This window comes from Prinia subflava, chromosome 2, assembly GCF_021018805.1.
Source record: "Prinia subflava isolate CZ2003 ecotype Zambia chromosome 2, Cam_Psub_1.2, whole genome shotgun sequence".
In the NCBI taxonomy this organism is placed as follows: Eukaryota; Metazoa; Chordata; class Aves; order Passeriformes; family Cisticolidae; genus Prinia; species Prinia subflava.
The window spans coordinates 38,164,615-38,180,146 of NC_086248.1; the positions used below are offsets into that span (position 1 = coordinate 38,164,615).

At 38.4% G+C, this 15,532-nt stretch overlaps 1 protein-coding gene across 2 annotated transcripts in view; it reads right to left on the reverse strand.

The window, feature by feature from the left end:
* Positions 1–4,802: 4,802 nt before the first annotated feature.
* The window catches only part of EPHA7 (EPH receptor A7), a 167,417-nt gene continuing 156,687 nt past the window's right edge, over positions 4,803–15,532 (reverse strand). For both annotated transcript variants that reach the window (XM_063389657.1, XM_063389659.1), the window contains one exon: positions 4,803–8,587. In XM_063389657.1, the coding sequence (XP_063245727.1) occupies positions 8,392–8,587 (196 nt within the window). In that variant the 3' untranslated portion in view covers positions 4,803–8,391. The remainder of the gene's footprint in view (positions 8,588–15,532) is intronic.

Sequence of the window (15,532 nt, forward strand, 5' to 3'; positions counted from 1 at the left end):
TTGGCCTTCTGGAGGGCAGACTTCGGCCTTCCTAGGAGCCTAGCTCCTAAGCCAAAGTCCCTTGGGAGGCAATTCTGAAGGAGAAAAAAATCCAGGAAGGCTGGAAGAGGGAAATCTAAAAAGTACAGGAGCAAGCTGCTGCCACCTGCCACAAGTTTTGGAGGTGAGGAAGAAGACTATCCTGGCTTAACAGAGAGCTTTGAGTGGAAGTCAGGGCAGAAAGAGAGTTTATGAACTTTAGAAGAAGGTGCAGGCCATTCATGAAGACTACAAGGACATCATGACGCTATGCAGGAGGAAAACTTGAAGGGCTGAAGCCAAACTAGAACTTAATCTGGCTATTGCCATAAAAGATAACATAAACACATCAGCAACAAAAAGGAAGACTTCCATCCTTTAACGGATGCAAGAGGGAATATAGTAATAAAGGATAAGGAAAAGTTGGACACAGTGCCTCAGCCTTCAAAAATTATAGTAATTGTTAAGACACTGGGGGATAACCAGCCCTCTGAGCTGAAAGAAAGGGATGGGGAGCATAATGAAGCCCCCATAATATGTGGGGAAATTTTAGTGATCTGCTATAGCACCTGGTGAGTACAAGTGTTACAGGGCCTGGATGGGATCCACCTGAGGGCACAGAGGGAACTGCTGGAAGGGTTCACTAAGCCATTTTCCATCATTTTTCAACAGTCCTGGCTCACCAGATGAGTCCCCAATGACTGCACATTAACAAACAGGAAGCCCATCTACAAGCAGGGCTGACCTCAGTGCTGTGGAAGGTCTTGGAGCAGATCAGCTTGAGTGAGACCCCTTGGCACATGCAAGACAACCAATGGATCAGGCCCAGCTAGCAGGGGTTTGAGAAAGGCAGGTTTAGCTTGACCAAGCTGATTGCCTTCTATGACAGGGTGACCAGTTTAGTGGGTGATGGAAAGGCTGTGGATGTTGTCTACTGGGACCTTGGCAAAGCCTTTGACACAATTTCCCACAGCATTCTCTTGGGGCAACTGGCTGCTCATGGTGTGGATGGTATTTGCAGAGTAAAAAATGCCTGGATGGCTGGCCCAGAAAGTGGTGGTGAACGGAGTTAAGTTCCACTTAACTCAGTGGAGTTAAGTAGTTCCTAGTGCAGTTCCAAGTGTCATTCCCTGGGGCTCAGTGTTGGGGCCAGTTCTGTTTAATATTTATCAATGATCTCCATGAGGAAATTGAGTGCACTGTCAGCCACTTTGAAAATCATACAAAGTTGGGCAGGGTTGTTTTGATGCCTTGAGAGGCTACTTAGAATTGAGGCTAGACAGTGTTAAAGGAATAAAGTAGGTATTTATTAAAAGGCCTTCACCTTGGGCAGTACAAGAGTCTGGCTGAGGCTACAGCCAAGATGAACGACAAGTCACACCTTTTCACACTTTTATAAGTTTTGGTCCATCTACATATTTGGGTTAATTGTCCAATTACAGCTTCGGGTTATGAAGTCCCATCCTCCCAGATTGCTCTCCTCAGTTCACCATTGTTTATATATTTTGGGCCTGAAGCTGCAACAGTGTCCTTGGTTCTTGGGCAGGAAAAGGATTTTGTCTACTGGGACCCTGTGAAGAGAACTTGCTAATACTTTATATGAAGTTCAGAGTTACATACTAATGCAGTACAGAATCTGGAAAATATGAAAGCTAAAACTTAAGGCATCAGTTTAGCCTGGGGAAAATGAGGCTCAGGGGAACCGTATTGCTCTCTAAAACTACCTGAGAAAAGCTTGTAGTGACAGGAGACTGGTCTCTTGTCCCGGGTAACAAATGGTATCACAAGATGAAACGGCTTCTAGTTGTGCCAGAGGAGGTTTAGGTTGGGTACTGGGAAAACACTTCTTCATGGAAAAGGTTTCAAGCATTTGAAAAGGCTTCCTCAGGGAAGTGGTAGAATCATCATCCCTGGAGGTATTAAAAGTTGTGCTGATGTGCTGCTTAATGGTGGACTTGGCAGTACTAGGTTAAGGGGTAGACTCAACCTAACCCTTTTCCAAACTAAATGATTCCCATTCTATGATTTTTTCTGCAAAAGTGCAAACATATGTGTATGTATTTTTAAGAAAGAGAGAACTCAAGCATAAAATAAATCAAGGCCCTAAAATGTCAAAGAAAATTCACTAACCCAGGCTTTTCCTTTTATTTTTAAAGATGACTTTTTATATTTCTTTAGTTTGTAATAAATTGAGAATTCCACTGTTTCAGAGGTTTGGAAATCAGTGCTTTTAAAAAGTTAAAGTCCCATAAATGGCTTTAAATTGAAGTCACAAACTTTTGGAAACCTTAAAGTCAAGGCACGTAACAGGAAATGTTTTTCTTTAGGAGAACTAGAAGAGATTTTTTTTTCTGAAGAATCACTCATTTATCACTTTCTTAATCTGGGTTTTGGAATAGAAAAAAAGATTGAAACAGGTCTTTCAATAATGTAAGTGTAGTTTATATGACATTGTAGTCAAAATGCAACTAAAAATACTTGTTTCATGAGTATGCCTACAACCAACAACCAGTGAAGTCCTCATTTGAGTAATACATAGACAGAAAAGAGCTAGAAAGGGCTGGTAACATGGGCTGTGAACAAGGAAGGGGAATTTTTCCAGGATCTGGTGTGAACACACAGTGTCAGAATCGGCACAAAGTTATCACTTAGATGTTTTTGGACAAGTTTAAAAACAGTCTTCTACAAGTTCCCTCATGTCTCTAAGAATATGAGGCCTAGAAATAGCTTTACTGTTTGGTGTCAGTGCGTAAAAATCCACTTTCTTTGCCATTTTGGCATTACATACAAAAAGAGTTGTGCCGGCCCAGTACACACCAGGAAGGACAGGCTGACCTGGGATTTGTTATGAATTTTTCCTTAATCCCAAGTTTCTGTTCATTGTCTTATTTTATTGCTACCTGACGTTCTTACTCAATTAATAACTATCAATAAAAAGTAGAACCTATTAATATTAATATCAGCAAAACAAAAAATGCTGAAGCACTGGAGAGACTGTGCCAACATATAAATCTAACAAACTGAGAAAGTAAGAAAATTACAAATGTGTGAACTAGCTTGTATTAATATAGATACACAGATATAGATGACAGAAGCCTGTATTAATATAGATACACAGATATAGATGACAGGGATAAAGCTAGTAGTCATTTAGAGCTTGTTATTTTTAAAAAAATCACAGAGCAGATTGATTTGATAGTTTGCAGAGTCTCTTAATTTTTGTCTTATTAGTTCTCAAAGTTCTACTGATTCAGGGAAAGATTTACAGGCACCTCCGATGTAATGGAACAGATGGAAATTTGTCATCCCAAACCTCCTCTGGCAGCTGGTTCACTTTTGTTACTGGTCAGATTAGTATAGCTATATGTTTTGATAGAATTACTTTATAACTACAGAAAAACAAGCACAGTACAGAACTGTGGTGTAGGTTTTTGTTTGTTTTGGTATTTTGTTTTTTGGTTTTTTGGGTTTGTTTTGTTTTGTTTTTGTTTTTGTTTTATTTTGTGTGTGTGTGTTTTGTTGTTTTGTTTTGTTTTATTTTTTGTTTAGTTTTGGTTTTGGTTGGGTTGGTTTTGCTTTGCTTTGGGTTTTTTAGTTGTTTTTTTTTAATATTGGCAAGTGGAGATGTTTCTAAAGCATAAATAAAATAAATAAATAAACATGCTCTCAGGTTTTTTTTTCTCAACTGTTCAGCATACTACTCAGCTTAAGAAACAGTAAATGTCAGTCATAGTTCACTTATGTTGCTCACTCCTTTTCCCCGCTATGTAAGATTTTTGGTATGTTACGAATACTTACAACACATAGGGTTTACTCACCTGTCTACATTTACATACTGTCAGTATTCATGTGGTAAAGTGGGTCATGGCACAACATTTATGTGCACCGAGCACAGGTTTTGAAGAATTGCAAGAGTGCCATTTGAGTGAAGGTAAGTTATGGGTTATATAGAGTGAGTCTTTTCTACACAAGCAATTTTAACAGGTCTGCAAAGCTGGGATTCAAATTCTTGTCACTGCTTTCACTGGTGTTGCAACTGAGACCCCAGCACAGACTTGCACTAAAACAGAAGTGGCTAAACACAGCTTTAAGTGCTCATGCTGACAGGGTGGTTCCCCAAAGTCCACTTAATTGGTGCCTAACCCTGAAAGTTCAACATTCACTGGGCTAGAGAAAGAGGGATTGTGACCTCAGCATTGTAGTTTGGTTCTAGAGCTCACTGAAGGAAATAGTGAGATCAACAAGAGAAATGGCTGTTGTGGAAGAGATGCTTGAAAGTGTTACCTCACAGCACCTTTACAGTCCCATGAGTAAGGCAGTGTTGAAAAATATACCAATATCAGTACACAACTTTCTGGTTAAATTTACTCCATCTGAATATTTCTTCTTTTCATGCAGACTGCTCCCTGCTCAGTATGAAAGAATTGTTGGAAGTTGTTGCTTAACACACAGATTTCCTCTTTTAGTGTAGAGGGATGTGACTAATCTGGGTTTACATCTTTTGCAAAGGAGACAGGACATCTAACTGACTAAAGGCATTCCTAGATGCTGTTTATGGATCTAGCCCTTAGCAATTTTTCACTCTGAGGGTTGTATAACCACGCTGTCAGAACCAGAAGGCAATAAGGTCTAAAATCTACTTTTAAGGTTTCCAGTTAATAAAACATAAATGACAACAGTTTGAAGTCCTCCCTCTCCCAACCTTAAATACATAGACGTGAATTATGGCAACTGGGCACTTAAGTGTATGCAAAGATTCCTGGACTGAAGCATGAAATAAAACAAAGGATTTAAGCAAAAGTACTTTTATTAGTAGTAAAGGGAAATGTGATATCTAAGAACTGTCAGATGAGAAAGTTTGATACAAAATGTTTTTATAAGTTAAATCAGTAAGGAACTGCCTGGAAAGAACTGCAAAATGATTTCACAATTTCCAATGCCCTTGGCCATGAAGGAGTGATGAAATCTGATATAACAGAAAGAACTGAACAAGGGGTAAATAACTATACAGACACAGGCAGGGACTACAAATTAACTATTGCTTGAGAAGAAAAAAATAAGGAAATAACATCAGACATCTCTCTGAAAACATCAAGTCAAGCACCCAGTATCAAGTAAAAATGTGAAACAGGATATTTGGATGATTAAGAAAAAAACTGTAAACAAAATAGAAAACATATATATATATATATCACTGTATAAATACACTGTATCGCTATATCACTGTATAAATACATCATACACTCTTATGTTGAATAATTCATGCAGCCCTGGTCATTCTACTTCAGGAGAAAGAAGGGCAAGACAGAAAGAGAAGATTGACAGAAGGAAGTAAATTCACAGAATATAGGACAGACTACTCATCATAGTGCACCGCTCTGATTTGGGAAGCATTTGAACTGTACATATTGGATACAGAGCCCTGAAGATGTCTGGAAGTCCCCAGCTGAAGGTGTCCCCTTAAACAGGACTGTACCCCTACCAAGGCACACAGCCAGGTACCCACGGCCGTGGAGGCTTGTGACTTGAGTCGGTGCAGCTATCCTTACTTTATGCACAACCACGTGTCTTCTTGAAAAAGCTGACAGACAATACCAGGGGAGGATTGTGAGGAGAAGTATAGGCAAGGCTATAAATTAATATATAGGCAAAATAACCATGCTGTCCTTCAGTCTCAGGATACATTATAATAGTTTGGTTTGTTTTCAATCTTTTTCCTGTAACACCTTGTGGCTACTGAGGTAGCTGGTATTAAATTCCTTCCCAAATTATGCATCCAGTTCAGTGTCTGAACCCAGAAGGTAGGTCAAACTGCATTTCCCAGAGGTTATGCCACATTTCCCAGTGGAATTTTTTTTTCTTTTTTTTTTTTTTTTTTTTTTTTTTTTTTTTTTTTTTTTTTTTTTTTTTTTGGTAGCAGAGGGTGGTAAGGTGCCACACAGCTGAATCCTCTCCCAGCACCAAAAGGTAGGTATGGATAACCTCCATATCTGCTATCATGCCAGCAGCAGTGGCAAAATTATGCAAAATCTGGAACTTGAATAAATAAAATTAGTAGAACTATTACCTGTGTTTTGATATTGCTTTATGCTGTGTCTCTTATTGCAAAATAGTTGTATGCAACTGAGTTAATGGAGTTCTTTCAAATATGTAAAAATGATATGTAATAAATCTGTATTATGGGGTGATACTATGACACTACTTTGCAGTCCCAGTTTTTAATGATAGGTGGATTATTATAAAACTTTCAGCTACATTTAACTGAACGATAATTTAGGCAGGGAAGATTTTGGTAAATTGACACCACGGCTATAGGATTTAAATCCAGTATTATTTCAACAACAGTGGAGAGAAATTACTGAGGTGGGAATCATTTTTCAAGCACTGCTGAACATTAAAGTTTACTCTCTATACCTCGTATGTTCTTTAGTAGCCGAAGTTTATACATTGACAGAGAAGGTCTTGTAAACCTCATTGCTAAAATGGTACCCTGAGATGACAAAAACTTAATTAACTTAAGCAAAGTTCAAATTGAAGAAAATTAAAAGAAAGTGCTTGGCCATTGGTGGCATTTGAGAACCCAGTAAGCCACCATTTACCAAAATCTTCAAGCAAATGATGGCCAAATCCAACCAGTTAAGGATTTTTGGTAATATTTCAGCTATGACTTTCAGTTGCCTCCTCCTCACTCAGATAAATCATTTGAATCTTATCCAGAGTCACCAAGATATTTTTAAATGAGGCCATTGTCTCCATGAGACAATACTTAAATCATTCCACTGCTAGAAGAAACTAAAAATGGGCGTCGTATTGATAAGGTGTCACAACAACCAACTTGATACCATTCTGGTGTACATTCAAGATGAATGACTCATGAAAAGCTGCATTACCCTGAAGGAGAAGAAAAATTTACCCAGTTCTGTCCTCTAAAACTTACAAAAAATAATATAATGCGCAAGTACTTAATAATAGCCTAAACATCAATACTTAGCAATCAGAAGTACCAAGTGAAAAGTGTCTCTATATGCCAAGGTAATAGAATACTTCATTAACAGCAGTAGTCTCTCAACCATCATACCATAGATCTGCTAAGCTATAACTATGTCCAGAAACAGTTTCACTGGAGACAGAAAGATCTGAGCCTTTCCAGCATGCTTTCTGATAAACCTTTCCAGGCAAAATGGAAGAGCTTTGAGGAGGATTTAAGTGGAGACATAGTCGGCGGAAAAAAAAGCAGCTTCCTGTAAGTAGATCCAGTTAAAAATTCTTAAAGTAGTTGGCAAAATGCCTTTTCTCAGGGAGACATAGAAACTGGCTTTGCTCTTTGCAGACTAATCATTAGACACGTCTGATCACAGAAGCAGAGGAGAAGGAAGTGAGGAAGAGATTAGACTGGCCTCTTTTGAGCTTTCTTACTCCTGAAGAGTCCTTACCTTGGAAATCAGGGTATTTTAATATGTCTGACCTAACATGGCAATTTTCCCATTTCCTTCTAAAAATACCAATTTTCTAAAAAAAAAAAAAAAAACAGAAAAAGCAGTCCTACATAATTAAAATAATTCCCAATTTTATCAGAAATTCATGAAAAGTTATAAAATATATTTTTTTCAAAATGAGCAAAATCCCCCTTATATTTTTCTGTAACACTGAAATGATTATTTTCAGCATTAAAAAAAACCCTTTTAAAATATTCTTTCCTGTTTCCATTTCATTGTGAGTGGTATAATTTCTGCATCTTTCTGTTCTAGAATGAAAGGACATTTTAAAATGCCCCAGATTGGCTGGAGTATTGTAATTTTGTTGAGTATTTCTCAACAAGGCCTATTTGTAAGCAGAGGCAAAGACTCACACAGATTCATCTGCAGGAGTATGACTAACAGAATGCTCTCTGCCTCTTGCTACCAGGAACAGTATCAGTAGGAGTAAATCTGTATCATCCCAGCTTAAACTTCTTCCCCAGCAGGATCTTGGAAAAGTTTATTTAGCTGCTTCTCCTTCTCCTTTGCTCTTCTATATACATATTTTATGTATAAGAGGGGAGCTAGAAAGAAGATGGGGAAGCAGGGTTATGTTAGGGTGAGGAGCTTCCAGGGCAGGCTTCCAGGGCAGATTTGCTGGCTCTTCTCTCCCTAGCAGCATCGCCACGTCCTGCTTCGCCATCCTCCTGAAATCACCATGCTCTTCAGATGTGGTCTTTCATTCTTGTCATTAGTCATAATCCTCAGTTTGTCAGATGTGTGTTCTGGCCTCTCCCATACACCTCTGTTTACTCTTCCTCCTGTTGCCAGTCTGTTCCTCCCTTCTTCTCCATTCCTTTCCATGCTTCTTTTCTACATTTCCATTCTCTAATCCCAACTACAGTCCTTATGGGGTTTAAAAAAATGCCTCATAGCGTTCACTGTGCCTCCAAACCAACCTCATGATCTTATGGTTATAACTCTTGTTTTGCTTCCCCTTTCTGCTTCTTTTGTTTCCTGCCATTATGCCATTTCTATTCAGGCTGTCATCTCTTCTGGAAAGGGATTTTTCTTGTTCTCTGTTTTGCAAAGCACCTGGCATGTTTTTGATTCTGTCAAACAAATAATAACAACAGATATGAAATTTGCAGTGCAGCAGAATCCTGATATCAGGAAGTAATAGAGGCAAATTACACTATCATTTTCATTGCCATGTATACACCACTATTTGACAAAAATTCTCATTGACTGGCTAGGTAAACATCAATAAACTCAGAAATTCCCAAGCAAACAGCTCTAACATGAAGGAAATGTAGTTGTGTTTCACGCTGGATCTCAATGAGCCACAGGATTATACTTGACAATTTCAGTATTGGAAACAAAGGAAATAAATGAATGAGGTGCAGTTTTTCAGATGGGGATTAGGGTATAAAATTAAGCACTGGGAGAAGATGTAAAAAACTGTTTAAAACAGAGAAGCAGGACAAGGGTGGAATGAGTGTGTTCAATTTAACTCTGCTTAATTAAAAAAGCATACACAAGGTAAATATATTCTAGCATGTAAACTAATGCAAGTACTCTCCCTCAGCTAATATTATCAGAAGCTCTTGGTAGGGCTGAAGAATCTTATAAAACATTTTGACTGACTCCTCTCAGTCATTATATGATATTAGGCACCCGAAGACAATGTTTATGTTATTTGTGCTGCTAAAAAAGCCCCACAAAACAAACCCAGAGCTTAAAAAAGAAAAAGGAAGAATAAGATGTAGATTTTACTGTACAATTAGTGACAGATTAATATAGCTTTAGTGCTAATGGATGTAGACCACGACTGAATGGAAATTATTTAACATATGGCTAGAGCTCTCTTAACTAAATTATTTGAAAATTTCTGGGAGAAAAGCAATTTGTTATAGACACTGAGACAAGCCAATGTAACACTAATACTAAAGAAAAATAAACCAGCAGAGGAATGACCCCCTGCTATATTCCTATAGCTGATTCCAAAGTAGTATCTGTCATTCCAGCACATGGATTAGATTATTTAACAGTGTGAATCAAAGGAAAGAGACTCATTCAAGAGAAGAGTGATATTAACACATCATTGCATGCCATACATCTCTGTCACCAAACTGGAAAAAATGGGAGCAGATGTTTTATGATAAACTGAGAAGGGGATCTGATATTATTAATAGCCATAATATCTGAGGCTTAACAAACAAAAAGAAGAGCTAGAGGAAGCAATCTGATGGAGGGACAGAAAGTTTTCTTCTGTCTCTAATGAAGTGTCCTAGGGACTAATTTTACATGAAGGAAAGGTAAATCTCATTTCTATTAGGTTTTTTTGCACCTGCCTTTGAAGCCCTAGTAATGCATGGAATGCATGAGAAAAGAATTTATCAAAAAGGCACTCTGAGGAAAAACGTTTTCAAAAGGAAAGAAATTTTTTACTCTGATAGGGTCTTTTAGTATTTTGAAGACAAAGTAAGCCTTTGAATTAGTAAAAATGATTGACATGTGAATTTATTCAAAGCTAAAGGTAAATGGTAGTAAAAAAATGGCACTTTGATGCATAGGTATTTAAAACCTCAAGTTATATTTGTATTGGGTCTCTCTCTCCTGGTATTTTTTGGTTAGCACCAGAATGAAGGTCTCCAGATCAAGAGATTAATGAGATAGGGTACAAGGCCACCCTGGACTGTGGCACAGTTTTACAATGGGCTGCCACTAATTCTCACTGCCCAAGTACCAGTTTCACCAGAGCAGAGCCCAGGTGCAAGCTAGCAAGTATGAAACATCAACAAATGGGAGATGAGGATCCCTGTGCAACACACGGCAAATCAAGGAGATAAGTTCTTTGCATCTCCATAACCCAGCTACTCATTATCTCAGTGGTTCATTTCTAGCTGCCGTGCTGTCCCACATAATTCCAGATTTGAATTAGACAGTCTGTCCCCCTGGAAACAGATGGAAACCCAAAATGGTTTGGAGAAACTGAAGGCCAGTCAAAGACATTAGATAAAGCCTCTGTAGTGAGGATAGGGCTTCAATTCTTGGTTGCTACATCTGTATGGTTGGATTTAGTACTTATTTATCCAGTCTCTGGTACATGCCAAGGTCATATTGAAATCAATAATGGGAGAAAATATGCAAAAGTTACTACCCACACTGTAACTTTCACATAAAGGAAACTCTGTGAGAGCTAGCTCTCTGAGTGTCCTGGGCAAGCCATCATGTATCCTAAGAGTAAATCAGGATGTGTCAGGTATTCACAGTCCCTAACCTTCTCTGAAACTAAATCCCTAAATTCATCCTTTCAACAGGAGATACATGTAAAGAAGGATCAAAGAGATCACATGCACTTTATCTAATAGTTGAGCAGTGTCAGAATGATATGGCAGTGTGGTGCCTACAGACTGAGATACCAGTTCTGGGAAAAAAAGGCCACTCCATGTCTTCCAAGAAAAATCTACATTTTACTCAGAACAATAGTTTCCTCATTCCCACAGGAGTGTCATAAACAAGATTTTCAGAGGTAGAAGGAGGGGATTTCTTAAAAGGAAAGGTGCATCAGGAAGGGAAGGGATTGTACAGTGCAGAAGGTAACTTAAGAGGTAATTTTCTACTAGGCTTACCCTAACCAAACTTTTCCCAGGCAAGCAGATGCAGATCAAAGTGTCTGGCAACATATGAATACCAATACATGAGTCCCTCCTTTCTCACACAGAGGTTGAAAATATCATGTTGGCCTTTTTCCCATACCTTCCCACAGCCCAGTACTGTAGAGTCAATCTTAGTGATTCTATGCCTGTCTCACCCAAGAGATATGTAACATTGCCACAAGTTCCAGAAAAGCAGGCCATTCATCGAATCACAGAAAAACAAGGTGAATCCTGTCCATAAAGATGCCAGACAAGTATTACATGTCTATCCATCAGCACCCTGAACCATGGATAGCCATGATTCAGCTCTCAATAAGCGTGAGGGGAGTCAGTCTGTTGTCTTGTTCTGGCATTTATGCTAAAGAAGGAGAGAGAATGATCCCAGTAACAGCTGGATGTCATCTCTGTGAGATATCTCCCTACTTGCAGAAAATGGCTTCTACCAATTCACATCATATTCATCTGCTTACTTATGCTTACTGACCTTAGCTAACAAGGACTTTCGTCACCAAAAGGCTTTAAATTAAAAACAGTAGCAACAACACAATAGACAACAACACAAAAAGAACTTAAGGTCTAAGCACTGCCAAATATAATATACTGTTTTGCAAAAGTATGCTGCTATGGTTCAATGACACATTTGCACATACATAAGTCTTTGCTAAGATATCTGGCTTCTGTTTCTGTGGTAGCTAAAGTGAAGGTCTCTCAACTTAGACCTGAAAATTCAACCTTAAATATCATGCAGCCACTTCTGAAAGCATTATGATATCTTATATATATATATAAAATCTCAAATTTAAATAACTTGACAGCATCTGATGTTTAAAAAATTATAAATTCAGCTTTGCACAATCCTATTACATATATACAAGTGTAAAAATGGTATTAGCTACTTTAAAGGCTTAATTTAAATAGATCATTCTTCCCTATTCAATAATTATTAAGATACTTTGCTATACTGAAAGCAGGTAATATTTCTAAGGTATATCTTCTTGCTTTTTCAGCAAATAATTCAGACGCAGATGACACAGGTCAAGCATCAGTTTTCATATGATTTTCAACAATCCAGTTATATTAATGTCGTAAAATCCATAAGAAATATTTATGAACAGTACAAGTGAATGTGAAGAGACTTTCCCTTCATTCATTATGAGGAATGTAAAATCACAAAAAGTAACTTTTCTCCTGCTTCCCTGATAAAATCCCTTACCAGGTGGGGTTTTTTTTTCTTGCCATTCAGCTCCCCCTTAGATTGCACTGCCAACAGAAAGAGCTTAACATCATTTTAAATACATTCCATTAGCTTGTAATACTGGTGTTAACTGGACAGTCCATGTAAGCTTGATATTCTGCTCTTCTGTATTCAACAACCCCCCTCACTAAATACACTTCTTTTTCTTGTTTGTTTTGATTTGTTTATGCCAACCCTAATGACTCCTGCACTTAAGAGTGGTGTCCCTGACTCACAGTTTGTTGGTTGTAAACAGACATTGCTTTTGTTGTTGCTGGGGCCGTAAATATTCCTTCCTCACGATCATCTTCTACTTACCCTGCAGGGAAGCACGGGTGCTGCTAGGTAAGTATTAATGACTGATACCAGCTGGGAAGAAATTGAAGTAGAGCACAGTGCTGCAAATAGCTTCCTGCCTCATGGCCGGGAAAATATCCCTCAAAGGCAGCTCTGCACAAGGAAACAAACATGGACAACTGCAAAGGGAATTTGGTGTTGGGATACTCAAGTAACTACTGCAAGAAAGGTACTGTCTGGGGGTCACCCTGCTGTTAGGAAAGCAGTTTCATGGGACAGGAGGCAGCTTCTGGCTGAGACTTGCAACAAAAAGCACACAGTCTAATTGGGATGCTTTTGCCAGCAAGTAGATGGCATGAAAGAGGATTCTCTCCTCTTGCACAAATTTAGGTAATGTAGGCATTCAGACAATTCTTTCTCTTGGAAAGAGCACTACAAAGAAATGCCTGAAAGGTATTTCCTTTCCTGTCCCCATTCCTGCTATTGGCAGTAGATGAACTGAAGTGTAGGGAAGCTATGTAGTAAAGAGCCTTTACCTCTGCAACACCAATGCATCACTTCTCAACAGCACTAAGTGGTTAAAGCCCAGTAATATTAAAGGAGAATCCCCATTAGAAATACCTCTCAGTTCCTTGCTGGCCCGATTTCTTCAGGTAGGCATATTGGCCTGGATTTGAATCTAACTCTGTCTTTTTCTCCAGCACTGCTATTTTGTATAGATTAATTTAAGGGATGACTTACAGGCTACTCTAGCAAACAAACCAGGAGAGAGACCTGGAATGAAACGGCCTGAGGGCAAGTGCTCTGCAACTCTCTCACTTTCTGAACAAAATCCTAATCACCCAATCACTTAAAAAATGCCATTTCTGAGTGGCCTTCAGGAGGTATCTGGGTGATTTTACTACGTTTCTTCCAAGCAAATCAGATTTTGTATGCAAAGTGAAACATCAGGGGAATAACATATTTAATTTATGACTATGACTGAAAAGAACATGCCAGAGAGAACAAATCTGAGATTCCTGCACCTTCTTGCTGTTAAGCTACACATGTATTCTTGGCATAGGCTATTTGTCCCTGAGAAAAGGGAATTAAAACATTTTACAGCAGACTTGTTAAAAATGGACATGCAGCCCTTCAGGAAGCCAGTGGAAGTTGGCATAGTAACACAGGTTGAACAACAGTCCAGAAATTGCCTGAGTAATGTTCCTACAGACATGAAATGAAAGGAATCAATGTGGACACATTCTATCTATCTATCTGTCTGTTATCTATCTACCTATCTATTTAACTATCTATTTTTCAGTCTAGCCTCTTGCAAGCCAGGTTTGAATGTCTGAATAAAAATAATGGATCATTTTTCTTCTCAATGAGGCAGTATCTTTGGATCAGGAAGTTTGTTCCTTAATGTAAATCCATGGTTTTCTTCATAATTCAAATGACAGAATCACAGAATGGGTCGGGTTGGAAGGGACCACAGTGGGGTCATCTGGTCCAACCTCACTGCTCAAGCAGGGTCATTCTAGAGCACACGGAACAGGATTGTGTCCAGATGGTTCTTGAATACCTCCAGTGAGGGAGACTCTACATCTTTGGGCAATATAATCACAAGATAATTTCTATTGCACTTGATTGATCCTACAGACTCTCATCATTCCTTCTGTTTTGTTTTGACATGAAGTTATGGACTTGGGGCTATAATGTCTCCAGTTTATAAATGACTTGACATACTCAGACTCATAGAACTCCAATACCAGTAGCACACACACGTCCCTGGGCATAGCTATGGCTCAAAGCACTGTGTGTGTTTTTCAGCGTTAGTATTGTTATGATTCATTAGATGACCTCTAAGTCGTAGTTTTTAAATATTAATTATTATCAGCAGCACAGTTCTACAATTGGTTATTTGGTTCAATTAAATGCAGAAGCCTTGGTTCATGGATGAATAGATTTCCTATTCCCAATTTAGCTCTTCTGGCACCAGGCATTAGGTCTTGTTTTGTCCAAGATTCATTTGGCTGGCTACACAAGTTTTGCCTGGCTGTATCACATCTTTTTTCATAGTCTATCAAGACATCAGTTATTTTTTTAACTTGTGGTTCTTTTTTGGTCACTCTAATTAGACATTCATTGCACCCATTTTGTATGTATAAGTGCCAAAATCTGCTAACATTATACAAGACTTAAAGAGAGCTACTCTAAAATCATCTGAGAGTAAATATCGTCATAGTTCATGTCTTATTTTCAGGCTTTTATTGTAAAATTCTCCTTTCATGTCTCAATTTCAAGTCTGCTTGAATGAGTTGTGTATTACCAGTTGCTTTCCCATCTGTCTCAATTTAGTCTCTTTGACAAATTCCAATCTGGCCTGGGGAAAACTCAGAGTACTGAAACCACTCCACATTACATTATTAGGTGTATTATATTAAGTGTCTCTTTACTTAAAAAATCTTCACACTTTTTAACTCCCCTGCCAGCAATGTCTTGTGGAGTCCTACAACTCAGACACTGTGAATGACTTCATGGCTCTCTTTCCACTCCCTCCCATCTTCTGACTTCTCACCACATACCAGAGCAAGGGTTTTCACCTGTAATTTCTAACTTTTCATAATCTTGTTGAATGTAACCTACAGGGTGTACACATCACTCCTTTCACTTTCAAACTGCCTAACCCTTACCCACCCTGAAAGTGCTCTGAGAATTTCATGGATATTACAGACACGCTAATTTTATCCCTTAGCCTGTCCCAACAGATTTGCCTCTAAATGCATGTGTCAATTATTGTAACTTAAAAGTCTCAAAAAAACCCCAAATCCAGAGGAAAAAACTCTCACAAAAGTAGCTTGCATTCTGCCACTACTCTTTCA